The sequence below is a fragment of the Gymnogyps californianus genome, chromosome Z (assembly GCF_018139145.2).
Source record: "Gymnogyps californianus isolate 813 chromosome Z, ASM1813914v2, whole genome shotgun sequence".
Taxonomy (NCBI): Eukaryota; Metazoa; Chordata; class Aves; order Accipitriformes; family Cathartidae; genus Gymnogyps; species Gymnogyps californianus.
Genome location: NC_059500.1, coordinates 34,629,729 through 34,643,537, shown reverse-complemented (window position 1 = coordinate 34,643,537; position 13,809 = coordinate 34,629,729). Strand labels below are relative to the sequence as shown.

Genomic DNA, 13,809 nt, shown 5'->3' with positions numbered 1-13,809 from the left:
GTTTCTGTCCTGTAGAGTAATAATGAAAATAGCCCCAGCTTCTGCTTCCTTGCTGTGCACGCTCCTTCTATTATTAATGATGTGAAGAAGGATACGACAGTTTCCTGAAACTGTATCTGACCTCTGTTTGGTGTCAGGCTCACTTATATCATCTACCAATGATAAAAGATTGTTTAGAAGTGGCAGAGCAGACAGGACATGTTTCTGTAAGTGCCTAGCTTAAGTTTTCAAGTTCAAGGTCTATTTTGATAGATACATATGTGCTCATTAAAGCTAACAGAGTACCAGTGAGTAGATGCATGAGACACTTAAATGCATACCAGCACTTCCTCAAGTGACCTGCCAAAAATGTCAAGCTTACAATACTTCAAAGTAAGCTTTTTTCCCAGAAAATTAGAAGCAGCTCCCAGTGCAAAGCAAGTTCTCCTTTTCTGTGGCAGTACTAAGAGGCTCCATTGTGCTGTGTGGGTTGGTACTGTTTACCACGACGGTTATGACATGCACTTCTTTAGGTTCAGGGATTTCTTTCACAGTAAATTCTTCTTGACCCTGGGAAATATTAGATTGTTTCAAGTAATTGATAACAGAAGTTTTCAAGGAATTGATTCTGCTCCTGTTCAAGTGAATGAAAAAAACTCTTACTGACTTGAACGGCATAGTCTCAGTCCCTTCACTTTTATTATTTTATTTTGAGATTTGATATTTTCATCATCATTTTATAAGTCTTAAGTTCTTTTGACTTTCAGCTAATGAAATTCCCTGTCTCATCATGGCCATTACTTACAACTAGGAAAAGTAGTCCCCTCATTTTTATTTTAACTTTTTTTCCAAACCTTTCTGTTTTTCTAAGATATGTTTCATTTTTTATGACACTGCCACAGAGGATAGGTTTTTGCAAGTTAATTGTTTGAAATCCAGGAAAACCTGTTTTGGATCAAATTAGTACTGAGAATTAAGGCATCACAGAAATTTTAGCCTTGTACTTAGACCTGAGAATCAGACCAATCTATTTTCCTTACAGAAGACTGCTGAAATTTAAAAAGAAAATAAAACCAGTAAACTATATTTTAAGTGATACTAATATGAGATCCTAATTTAATAAATGAATATTTCATATACATATAAGTTAAAACCCTTATCTACTTAGAAAGCTCATGATTTTTCCTTGCATGTATTTAATGGCCATTATTTTACAGCATATCTGTTAAAAATTATTAATCTGTCACGTTTCAAGTAGATAATCAAGAGTATTTGTGAGCAGCCACAAAAGAGAGAGTAGCAACCGTGTTTCTGAGTGAATGTGCATGCTTCTGGGGAACCTGCGGCTACATTTAGAACTGTTTTTCCCCAGTGTAATGAAGCCCTGAAACACTAACACACCTTTACAGTGTACCCTAAGGGACTACCATGAAGCTGCTGTTTTAGACTTACCATGACATGTAGTCGCCCTCCTTTTTCCCTGTGCAGAACTAAGACAGTAATAATTTGTGTTCTAAAATAGCTGGGTATATACAATCATGCCTTCTTTCCTAAACATACATACCCTTTCCAGCACCTGTCTGAACACAGGATTCTTCCGTGCTACTGTAGCATAGGATGTGGTGTGCATCTGTGTGAATTTACTTACCGATACTACTTCGTTTCATTAGACATAAGAACATAAGAAATGTCTCACTAGGTCAGACCCCTCAAGCCCAGGATCTGTGTTTGAAAAAGGCAAGAAGAGATGCTGTTTAGGGAGACTGTTTACACCTGGCTACTTTCTGCAGTTCGTTCTCCTTTTATTCCCCCAGAAGCCACACAATTTTTTGTGCTAGAGTGTCTCTTCCCAGGCCTTTTATTATCTTTTTATGGACTTGTCCATGAATTTGTCTAATTGCTTTTCAAATCTTCTGATATTACCTTCTCTAGAAGCAAGCTTCAGAACCTCATGACCATCTGTCTAAAGTGCTTACTTTTATGTGTTTTAAACTAATTTCCATACTAGCTTTATCAAGGATGCTCTCTTTGTTGTACTGCAGGACTTTAAGAACAAAAGCTCCATGTGCAGCTTATCGATCACCTTCAGGATTTTTTAAACCTTGACCATGCTCATCTCAGCCTCTTCCTCTCCAATCTGAAGTATCAACTTTTTCAGTCTCATCTCATAAGCCACCTGGCCTATCCCCTTGCTCATTTATTTGCCTTTTTTAATGTGTTACAGTGTAATTCCACTACATTGTTCGTGAGAACACAGCAACCATAAATGAATGCAATGCTCAAGCTGTGGGTACACCACAGTTCCAAAAATGGGAAAAATTATACCCTCTCTTCTGACAACACCCATCAGTTTTTTCCTTTTTTTCCTGCTGTTCTCATAGAGCTAATAACTTAAGACTACAGTAACCAATGACACTATGATTTTTCTCCACCTCTATGACTGCCAGTTGCAAGTTCAGCATCTTGTAGGAACCGTTTAGGCTATTTTCCATAGCTATACTACCTTACATTTACCCACATCAAAGTTTATTGGCTAACGTCTTGCCTAATCAGTTTTGTGAGTTTCTTGCCAAGTGAGGCAACAGTTGGTTAACCAGAAGAGCTGAATGTCACCTGCAGAGCTGGACATCTCAGTTTTTACTCTCTTCCTCATGCCATTGATGAAAATGTTGAAAAAACTAAATTCAGCATCATTCTTTGGGGAACCATACTACCGACTCCTCTCCATGCTGAAAGATGACCATTTTGCTTCCTTTAAGCAACTTTCAAGCCGTAAAGAGTGCTCCTGTAGTCCTGTGTGAATGTAGTTCCTTGAATATCCTGTAACGTGGAACCTTGTCAGAGACTTCTGTGTTCACCAGATCCTCTTTGCTGAGGACACAACTGAAGCCATGCTGACTCTCTTCCCAACAGCCCACGCTTATCCAGGTGCTCAGGGATCTTACTCTTTATCGGCTATTATGGCACCAGAAAAGGAAGTCAAGACTCCCTAGTCTGTAGTTCAAAGGATACCCTAAAGATCCCCTTTTCCACAGGCAGGAATTACACTGCAATCTACCAGTCCTCTGGCAGAGCGGCTGTTTGAAACAACAGCTTATGTACCATGGCAAGCAGTTCTGTAATTTCCCAGTTGCGTTCTTCCAGGAATCTCACGTGACTGCCACCCTCGATACCTGTTAGTATCTAACATACCTATTTGGTCTTACATTCTCATATATTTCCTTCAACTTGATCCAGCTTCTCTGACATCTCTGCTATAAGGAACGTGCAAGGTACGAGAACCCCTGCAACATTTCAGCTGGAAAGGCCAATGCAAGTAATTCGCTGAACTTCCCCTTCATAGCTCTATCATCCCCAAGTGTCCCTTTCACACTTAGGTTATCAGATGGTCCCACTGACTCTCTAGCTGGTTTCCTGCTTTTGATGTATTTCAAGTCCCTTTTGCTATTAGTTTGAGCATCTTTTCTACAGAGCTCTTCAAATTCTGAGTGCTTGTAATTTTCTGTTTACAATTGACCTGCTAGGCTTTAGAGCCTCCATTGGTCTCCTCATGCAGGCAAGCTTTCCATTTTTAATATATTTTTAGAATAAGCAAATGGCTGCTTCTCTGTCACTGAAGATGACACTGAAAACTGAATGAAAAAAAAAAACAAACCCAAAACCTAAACCACATCCTCCAGAACAAAGCAGCAAATTCCCCGCAGAATAAATGCCAACACAATTAAAATTCAGGTATTCCTTTTCTTTAAGAAAGGTATAAGAAGTGGTAACTACTGTAACTTCTGGTCACTGCTGTAGCTAGCTGGCATGTATCTGGGAGGAAGTAAGCCCACCACGCACCAACATAGCACAAACCCTGTGCACCACTTAAATCTCACTTAATCCAACAAAATAGAGTCTAAGTGGGATTTAATTAGCAGAGAGGCCTACTCTAGCCCTTGTGAGCTGGACTGAATTTCACCTTTACTTGTCAGCTGAACTTGACTGATTCGACATTCATTAGTTGAAATTTTACATATTCATCAGGCTGGAAGGAAAACGTATTAATGCAGAGGGATTGTTGCTGAAAAAGAAAGACCAAATCCAAAAAGCGAGTAAACTCGAGTGGGAATGTCTATGAGTGCAGAAGGCTATTGCTTCCCTGAACACAGCTGGAAAGGGCTGCCTGCTGTCACCCAGGGCTGTGGCAGAGTTCTGCAGGGCAGGCACATACACACACCACCCCCCACCACAGCATGCTGGGACTCGGGCTACAGGCTGGGCACTTTCTCAAAATACTCTTATCATTTTCTGACAAAACAGGTATTTTGGTCTGTGTTGCTTCTCTGAATGATGATAGAGTGTATTGAAGCAGTAAAATTAACTTGCTTTCAAATTCATGCAGAGAAGGAAGAGGCATTTTTGCTATGTAAATACAAAACTTGTTCAAAATGATTCACACACGTCTAATTAATAGTTTTGTACTACAGATGCTGAAGGAATCAGAGCCAGAGCTATCAGCATTATAACATCCTGATTTCACTCATTACATTTAAAAAGAACGTCATTTCACTGTGCAACTTTCCATCCCTGGTTCCCATCCAAAAGTCTTTTCTTTTATGATGTTGTATAACGGTGATGGGAGGATGATTTCAGCACAAGTCACTCATCTGTTTTCAACAGACACGGGCAGAGTTAAAATGTACTTTTCCATTTTGAGATAAAGCCGACATTCTTGTTAGTGGAATATTCAGAAACAGCAGAGCATAAACATTCAAAATTGTGCGGATGATATTACCGGCTGATAAAAGACTGTCCTCTGGCCTGTAGTCTGGACACATTTTTCCTTTCGCTTGATTTTTAGTTGTGATTCAAGCGAGTGCAGGAGCATTAGCAGCACTGGGTACTAAGTAAGTATGAAGAAAATTTAAAATAACGATTGTTTCTTTTGCCTGCCAACTATAATAATTCTATTAGACTTTCCAATGTGTCTCTGTAACATTAGAGAGTTATGCCCAACAGCAACTGAATTTTCTGTGCATTGAAACTTTTTAATTATACAAAACATCATATCACATTCCATGATGTCATTTTTCTTTCTTTCTTTACTTTTTAAAACCAGAAGATACTTAATTTAAAATCATACATTAGCACATCATTAAAGTTGCAGTTTTTCAATGCACAGCAGTAAGATGCCAAACCAAAGATTTTGACAGTACAGCTATTTGAACGCACATACGTTGATTTCAACGGGAGTTAAGACTGCAGCTAAGTATTCTTCCCGGACAGAATCACAGTCCTGATTGGGGGCCTCAGTTTATTAAATTGTATGGATATCTACATCACATCTATACCGTAGACTCTTTGCAGAGAATTAAAAGGAACAATCACTCAAATAAAGATGCATTCCCTTTTTGCTTTGAGTAGAAAATATGATGCCTTTCAGACTAATTTCTCTGGCTGTCTTGCCTTCAGGGTTTGCTCTCCTACATATTTTCAGAGCATGCCTAAAGGCTTGCATCACAAAATGGAGGCAAAGGACCTACCCCTCTCCTCTTGCCTGAGATAAATAACTTCTCCACTGAATATTACTCTTATACCCAACTTTCCATATGTCGAGGCTCATGGAGTGGCATGTCTGTCTGCAGCTGCAGAAAGGTGCCTAAGTCAAGAGGCAGGAGGCATTTGTTGTAGGGACTACTGTAGCTGTACCTGCTGTGATGCAGGGCTCGATGGATTCGGCTACCAGACATGGATGCCCAAAACAGGAAAAATGCAAATAACAAAAGAAGCTTTACTTTTTATTGAAAATGTAAAAATCATGTGAATCATGTACAATATTTTCTCATAAGGAAAATTTTAGCTGTTTCATAACGTTTCACAAAACTGTAAAACATTTCATTTTTATAAAGACTTTTTCATAAAACAAAGTAAAACTAAAGTAGTATTACAAAGCTATTTTCTAAATCATCAACAGAGAACTGAAAATGTTTAACAGACTAATTCATACAAGTGGCAGGAGGAAGGACTCTTCCATTTGTAAATCTGCAAGAGGACACACAAAGGTATAGAGGGGCATGGGTTTTTTGTTTCAAAACGTTTAAAATCAAGTGACATGTTAAAACAGTACAGACGTGGATTCATAGGATGGTACAAGTTCTAGGACTGCATTTCTCTACACTACCTCAAACAGTGCAACAGTGATTCAGTGTAAATCTCTACAGTGTTTCATTGATTCAATACTTGTGTTCAAGTATGTGTCCATGAGAATGATCAAAATCCCTACTTAGCTATTTTAATTTTCTTGTTTATAATATGTTATAAGTTACAGTAGATTATCCCCTTCAGTATGTTTCTAAATCAAATGAACTGATTTCACAATACATTCTGTAATAACCTGTTCAATAATGTTAGCTTACTCACGTCAACATCTGTTGCAAAATACACAAGATCATTCTGACTCTGAATGCCAAAAATATAATAAAATTAAAAAGGGCTTTATTTCCATATACAACAAAACTATTCAGCTAAATTAAAATAAATTCAAGATAACATGACTTTTTTTGGCAACAGAGAGACGACCCTACTGAAAATAAACATTTAAAATACTAGTTACTATTTTTTAAAAATTCTGATAAATGTATCCAAAATTGTTCATATAAAAATTAATTATGAAAATGTCAGAGGATAAAATAAGTTGGCTGTCTAACCAAAACAATTAAGGATGTCTGGCAGGCAAAAATAAATTAATTTGATTAAATTATATGTAATCTGATAATATTTGGTCTGAAGAAGCGTGCGTGTGTGTGTGTGTGTACGTGTGTGTGTGTGTGTTTATAAATAATAAGATTGCGAAGAGCTGAGAGCCAGCCAGCCTGACAGAGGTCAACTCTTTTGTTGCATTTTTTGCGCATAAAAGTCCCTGCACGTCTCACAGCACCGCTGATACCACCTCATGTCTTGACAGAGGTTCTTCTCTCTTATCACCCTGCAGTACACAGGCCACTGGTCTCCCAGGCACTTGAACGTTAAAGCAGCTGTGAAACAACAACAACAAAATCAAATATACATTACTGTTACATTTATTAGTGAAGAATCAGGTAGCAAAGGTGACAAGGACACCAGAACTGTATCTGGGGAAGGGAAACGAGAATAGACATATATATTCAACAGAAGAAAGACAAAAAAAATCCTCCTGCTGTCAATATTTTCAACATTAAAATTTTTTAAGGCCAGATTAATTTATAAATTGGATTAAGTTGCATTGAAACTAATTGGTTTAATATCATGCAGCTGTCTCCTCATGACAGAGTGAAGCCATCTTTCTGCCCTATACAGAGGCGGGCTGGGGCTGGGGCCAGGGCTACGTGGGGGCTGCAGAGCCAGCTCCAGCAAAGCCGCACGAAGAAGCAGCTCCAGCTGAAACTGCCCTCAGTCTGAGACAGAAGTTGCCATTGGAAGAACAGGAAGCCTCAGCTTTAATAATACCAGAATGGGGTTCTCAATGACACCTATAAGGGGATTTTTTTTTATCAGAGGCAGGTAGGGAAATGTAGGAATTAAAGCATAGAGACTGTTACTGGTTTTCTGATCCACTTTTGCTCAAGAAATCAAGACTTTGTGCCATGTTGCCAGTGAATGGAAACAGAACAAAACTACGCGGTGTCTTACATCATCTTTCTTCGTAAGTGAAATAATCTACTAGACCTTTAGTTTTGTCTGGCTTCTTTGTTCAAAGGAACAGAAATATATTGTCTTGCTAGCTTGAACGCTACAGATGCCACACTATGAGACAGTCTTATAAAGTCTGAAGACAGTTAGCAAGTCCCACAGTACATTTTGTAATGCAAATTCATTTTATCTAGAAAAATGAAACTTACAGTATGGAATCAATGACAGTTGATACGTTGGCAAATATACTTGTCCAGGCCTAAATATCGCATTGTGGGCTTCTCAAATGCACAAACACTGTGTATTTCTTACCTTCCTGACTTTCTTCTCTCCTCTCCAAGTACATTCAAAATGTATTTTTTTTTTAAATTGTCTTCCAATACATTGGTCTGACTGCATGACCCTCTTTTTAATCACTCCAATGAGTCTTTCCTCCTCCATGTCAAAGTCAGGCTAATAATCCTTACCTTCCCATCTTTCATGTCTGATCTTCACCCAGTTATTCAGGTTGCTCTATTAGTAGTCTGTTGCTGCTTTCTAACTCTGGGAATCCCTGACTACCAAATTCTTCCTCAGAAACCTTCTAAAATAACAAGGACATCACACTAGCCTGAAAAGCCACTGTTTGGTTTACTCTACCTCCTCCCACGGCTGTTGTAACTATTTGGTTCTCTCTAGCAGTCATAAACATTCAGATGCAGAAGCCTGACTTCTGTTGTAAGACTGTTGCACAAAACAGGCCTATTTTCATGTGTGTTGTCTTTTTTCTTGTGAAGCCATCTGTTAATCCACCCACCTGCTTCGCTTACAAAAGCCTCCTACAGTCTTATCATAGAAGGACCCTGGTACCAAATTTGGATCTTTGCACATTCAGTTATTCAAGCTGTAGTGCATACATGGAATTAATATGGGAAAACAGTGAAAAACAGGGCACAAGAAACAGACATCATCCAAAAATCATTATAAACACTGAACTGAAAAAAAAGTCAATCTCACAGATTTGAGTTACTCTTCTTTTTTAGTAGAAAGGAAAGAGAAACCGAGAGCATATTTATAAAAGGGTAGAGATGGTGCAATCCACATCAGCTTCCACTAGCCCTACCCCCAAACCCAGAGGATCTATACTGCATAATAGGAATGGAACTGGAGGCCAAAATGATCAATATATTCAAGAGAAGCATTGCATTATGTATTTTGGAGACGTTAATGTTTCTACCAGATTGGATTCTGACTCCTGCTGGATGAGGTTGACCTGTAGATTACTAATATCAGTACTACATAATCCATTCTATGAGGACAACACAGCCCAATCTTTTTTTGTGCACTTCATATTAAGTCAAATTTTAACGAACCTGACGCTGTATTTTTTCTGTGAAACTTTGTGATTCACTTGACTTTGTGACACAAAGCTGCTTATACCTCACCAGAGGGAGAGCGTCAGTGATGGAGTGATGGCCTCTTGCTTCTGAGACATCAGCTGAACAAAGATAAAGTATGAAGGGCAAACTTACAACAGTGAAATAGCAGAGGAGAGGGCCATAAGCAACAGCTGTCATCTCATCCAGCAAACTGAAACAATGACTACTATACAGAAATGCTTAAGGGTTAAAAACTTCAAAGAGAAATACCCTTCACTGACTTAAAGGAAGGATTACATACAGCCTGAAATGTTAGGCTTGCTTTCCATGCAGGAGTAATCTATTCGACAGGAGGGTTTATCTTAACCAGGGCTCTGGAAAATCATCTGGAAAGGGTATGCTGTCTTACAGCAAGCCTTTGAATATTCCCCAGTCATGCTCAAGAAGCAGATGAATGACTTGGGGAACTAATGGTAAGATCATCATCAACAACCCACTAGGAAACAACAATTAACAGAATTAACAGTTCTATAGTTATGCAGTAACATAATTTCTTTAAGACCAACAGAGACCTGAGTTCCTCCAGGAACAGCAAATCTCTTCATGTTACTAATTTTCCTTCACACGTCCTAATCCATCAGGCATACATTGTAGACAGTTGAACTAAAGACAAGTGGAAAGAGCTATTTGTATCTGAGGAACAAATAAGGGCCTCATTGATCTCACAAATACCACGAGAACATAGTTTGCAGAGCTTTTAAAGAGAAAACAAGGTATTTTCTTACTTTAGAAATGTTTGATAAAATTGAGTGGACAAATATATATATAAACATATACAATATGTTTATAATGTCTCTAATATGAACATATTTTCATCTAGGATGTTTTGTGTCCATGATATCGTACAGTCCCATAATATGGTCCTTCCTTCGATAACAAAACCCTTCACCATTCTGAGGTAGAGTCTCTGATGTACACACTGGAAAACTGAGGCAGAGATATGAGTCTCTGCATAGAAATTACATCTCCTGAGTCCTGGGATCGTCATTACTCTATGGAGAGAAAGAATTAAAAAGAGATTTCCAGCAGGAATGTATCATTTTGACTGCTTACCTAACCTGGGTGATGTTATTGTGTTAACATTAATTTTCTCATTGCAGGGGTGGAGATGACAGGGTCTGTAGGCTGCAGGCTTTTCTGAGGAAAAGCATTCATTGCCATGCCTTCCCGTGATCTTGTGCATGCACTGGATGACTCGAGACTGCATCCCTTTGCCACAGGTGACGGAGCACTGGAACACACAGAAGACACACGCTCATTGGAAAGGTATTTTTGCCTGTAAACATGAAGGTGAAATACCAGTCCAGGTGAAGTCAGTGGCTGCTCCTTCAGTTGTTAGCATTCCAAGATTTTTGCCTTCCGTTCCATTAGCTAAATGAAAATCAATTTAAAAAGCACAAACAAATTGGCAGTATTTATTGAAGGACTGATTCCAGCACCCTGTTGCTATCAAGGTCCATTGTGTAGAGCCTGTCATGAAACTGAAATGCAACAATGTGCCTGAAGGGAGCAGGGGTTGTTCTCCTGTATCTGTATCCTAATTTACTCTTATTAGAGGTGAAAGTGATGGAAAAAAAGAAAATGCTCACAAACACTGACAGAGAAAAGCATTTGTAATTAAGCCATTACTTCTGGCAGTGCAAAAGTGCTCTTCCTACTGAGTAGAGTGTATGCCTCCTGTATTTGCGTCACATCTTCATGTTTTCATGTGTGTCCCACAAATGAAACACAGAACATGAGACATGCTGCCTGGCCTTTAATCAACCTTCCCATCTTGTCGCCATGGAGAATGAGGTGAGAAAGTAAAACAGCTGAGCACTGTAACGATGGTAACGTTCCACTTCTATCACAGTAACATAATATATTAGAATGAAAACTTGGGTAGTGCTGTACAGATGCATACAAAACCTATTCCAAACCAACAAAATACATGCTTTCCTCTTCGCTGACTTTTTGTGAGCAAAATTTCACAGGGCATGAATTACTTTTGTGTCCACTGACATATGTTCTATTGCTTTAACTACAAATTCATTCAAAAAATTATATATTGCAATTTGCTTCTACCTGCTGATGATTTTGGCTCAAGTACCCACAAATTTCATTAAGTTTTGGAGAAATTTACTATGGAGGACATCTTCAAATACTAATCAATTTATTGCAATGAATGATATGAGCACTGGCTGAAAATTTATGCCACTACCATCCACACAATCCTGAAAATATTTTTATTCTAAAAAATCTTAATTACATAAATAGTTAGAAGACATTTCCTCAGGAAGCTTCAAGAAGCAGCTGAAAAAATATGGAAATGAGAGAGAAAGACAAGGAGAGAGTGCTATAAAAAAAGAGGTTTCCCAACCATCCTATCTCAAGACGGAGATGGGGAAGTATAGTTTTCTGCAAAGAAAGAACAAATTTTGAGTGTAGGAAATACTAAAGGGGTTTTTATCCTTTAATTTTGTTATCTATGTGCTTTTGAGTGACATTTTAAACACTGTTACTTGGAGGAAAGATTTACACATGTCAAATGGGAAATAGAGGGCTTGCACCCAAATGTGTACACCAAGAGAAGAGAGACTCGTGTCTTTTGGACTCATGAGACTCCAAGAGAGGTACAAGAGACTAGGATATACACTTGAAGGGTGTTTTCACAAGGGACTGAACAAGGTCCAAAGTGCACTTCAACTTGTAACCGCATGAAATCAAACACTGGCATTCTATAGAGGCAGCAAGTGGACTTCAGTTTGCTTCTGTTCTCAGTGATGTATATCAGGAGTAACTCCATAAAGTCAATGAAGAACTATAATTTCTTGCAAAGTTAATCAGATACAGCCTGCATGAGCCAAGCCATGCAAAGATATTCAATTATGAATACATAATTTTCTATTCAATAGCTACCACAGCTTAACATATGAACAAATATGCTGTTTACAGGAGGGAATCCAGCTAGTACTGCAGTCTTTTCAAAGTAGAAGTCTGTCATCAACTTTGAATTTAGTATACTGTTTTTAAACTGCATGAGAAAAAGCCTCTCAACACCATTCCTTTTCCTGAATTCTCTGCCTTTTCCCTGTGCAGCTAAAAATAATCTATCTTCCTATAATAGCCAACATTATGCACATGGTAAACATGTATAAACACATATATACATACCCAAATTTAATCACCAATTGCAGCCAGAACATCAATCTTAATCTTGCCAAAATTCCAGCCACTTCTTGGATTCCTCTCTCCATAATTTCAGAGAGGTTTATCTTTGGAATATTTTAGTGGAATAGCAAGTGAGACAATGGAATAGCAAAATTTAAAACAACCCCAACAACACAAAAAAACCCCAAACCTGAGAATGAAAGAAAGATGAAGGTAATATGATGAAGATAATACGATGAAGGTAGTAAGATGAAGATAATCATTAAAGATTATCACAATGATCATAATTTAGAGTAATTTTGCACACAGTATTTTTTTCCCTTCAGTAAAACACTTGCATGTTTATTAACCAAAGTTAGAGTATGTGTGAGCTTGTAGTATGTAAGTTAAGTATCTTCTTTTATCGGCTACAGAGAAGGAGCACAGGACAGGCAGGTGGACCTCGTACATACGAGCTCCTAACAATAATTTATCTGCCCTTAACCTTTGGTTATCCTAAAATGAGTAGGTACAACCTAGCCATGTGGAGTACTGGAAAGGAGAATGGGATTTGAAAACACTAGACTTCTGCTGACAAAATGGGCTCCAATGGTTTATCTGCTAATTGATAATGCATAACAATTCATGTATGCAGGTGCCTTTGTGGAGAGCACTCTGGCAGCAGTCATATCTTCTCTATATCAAATGAGCTCTGGCCTGAAAGCTTCTCATGACTGCAACTGAGACAATATGCAACGAGTGGACAGATCTCTCTCTCAGCTAATCAGTGTTTAGGCCCTGAGTTTCTATGCAGAATTTGGGAAGATTTTGGCATTAAAATCTTAATTGGTGAATTAACATCCCTTCAATGATTGAGCTACTACTGGCCTTCATGAGATATTTCAAAGAGTGTTGTGAAGCATTACAATGTGGTTTTCTATCCAAAGATGTATACATCTTGCAAACAATTAATTTTAGTCCATGACCTACTTATTAACATCCCAACTTTAGAGGAAGAAACTGACACTAAAGGATGATAAAATAAAATGTCTCAGTTCATATAGGAAATATGTGGCAAAGCAGGAAATAAAGAAATTTGCCTTGTTTTATCTTCTTTTCTTTTCACAGAAATGTACTAATTTTTAACTTTGTATTTATTCTTATTTTATAAAGCTGAGAACTTTTATTAAGTCTTGTAAGATGTCTGGGGAAAACTGAAGAGCCAGGGGTACCACACTGATTTGCAATCCAAAACTTTCAAAGCCAGCCTGATCAGTTTACAAGTAGAGAGGTTTTTCCAAACCACTAGTGTTTTGAAATCAACCAAGGATCTAATAGTCAAGCTGTGCTCTTCACACAGCAGCAGCAGCAGCGGTGTCTGACTTCAGAATTAAGAGTTCTACTGACTGGAAGCCAGAAAAAAAGAATATCTTTTCGCCATATCTATATTATCTCACATTCAAAGTCATAAGAAGTAGTATGAAATAGGGAAAACACACTTCAGGTATTGCATTTAGTAGTGCATTTGCTAGCTACACAGACAAACAGTGAGATTTCTGTTTGCATGAAGTGGTCTTAAACCCAAATTTGTGCTGCATACACACCAGCCAATTGCTGGTATAACTGAGAGCAG

At 38.2% G+C, this 13,809-nt stretch overlaps 1 protein-coding gene across 1 annotated transcript in view; it reads right to left on the bottom strand.

The window, feature by feature from the left end:
- Positions 1-6,843: 6,843 nt before the first annotated feature.
- The window catches only part of ADAMTS19 (ADAM metallopeptidase with thrombospondin type 1 motif 19), a 150,703-nt gene continuing 143,737 nt past the window's right edge, over positions 6,844-13,809 (bottom strand). The window contains exons 22-23 of the mRNA XM_050913100.1: positions 10,101-10,278; positions 6,844-6,995 (exon numbers count right to left, since the gene is read on the bottom strand). Coding sequence (XP_050769057.1) covers positions 6,844-6,995; positions 10,101-10,278 — 330 coding nt within the window. The remainder of the gene's footprint in view (positions 6,996-10,100; positions 10,279-13,809) is intronic.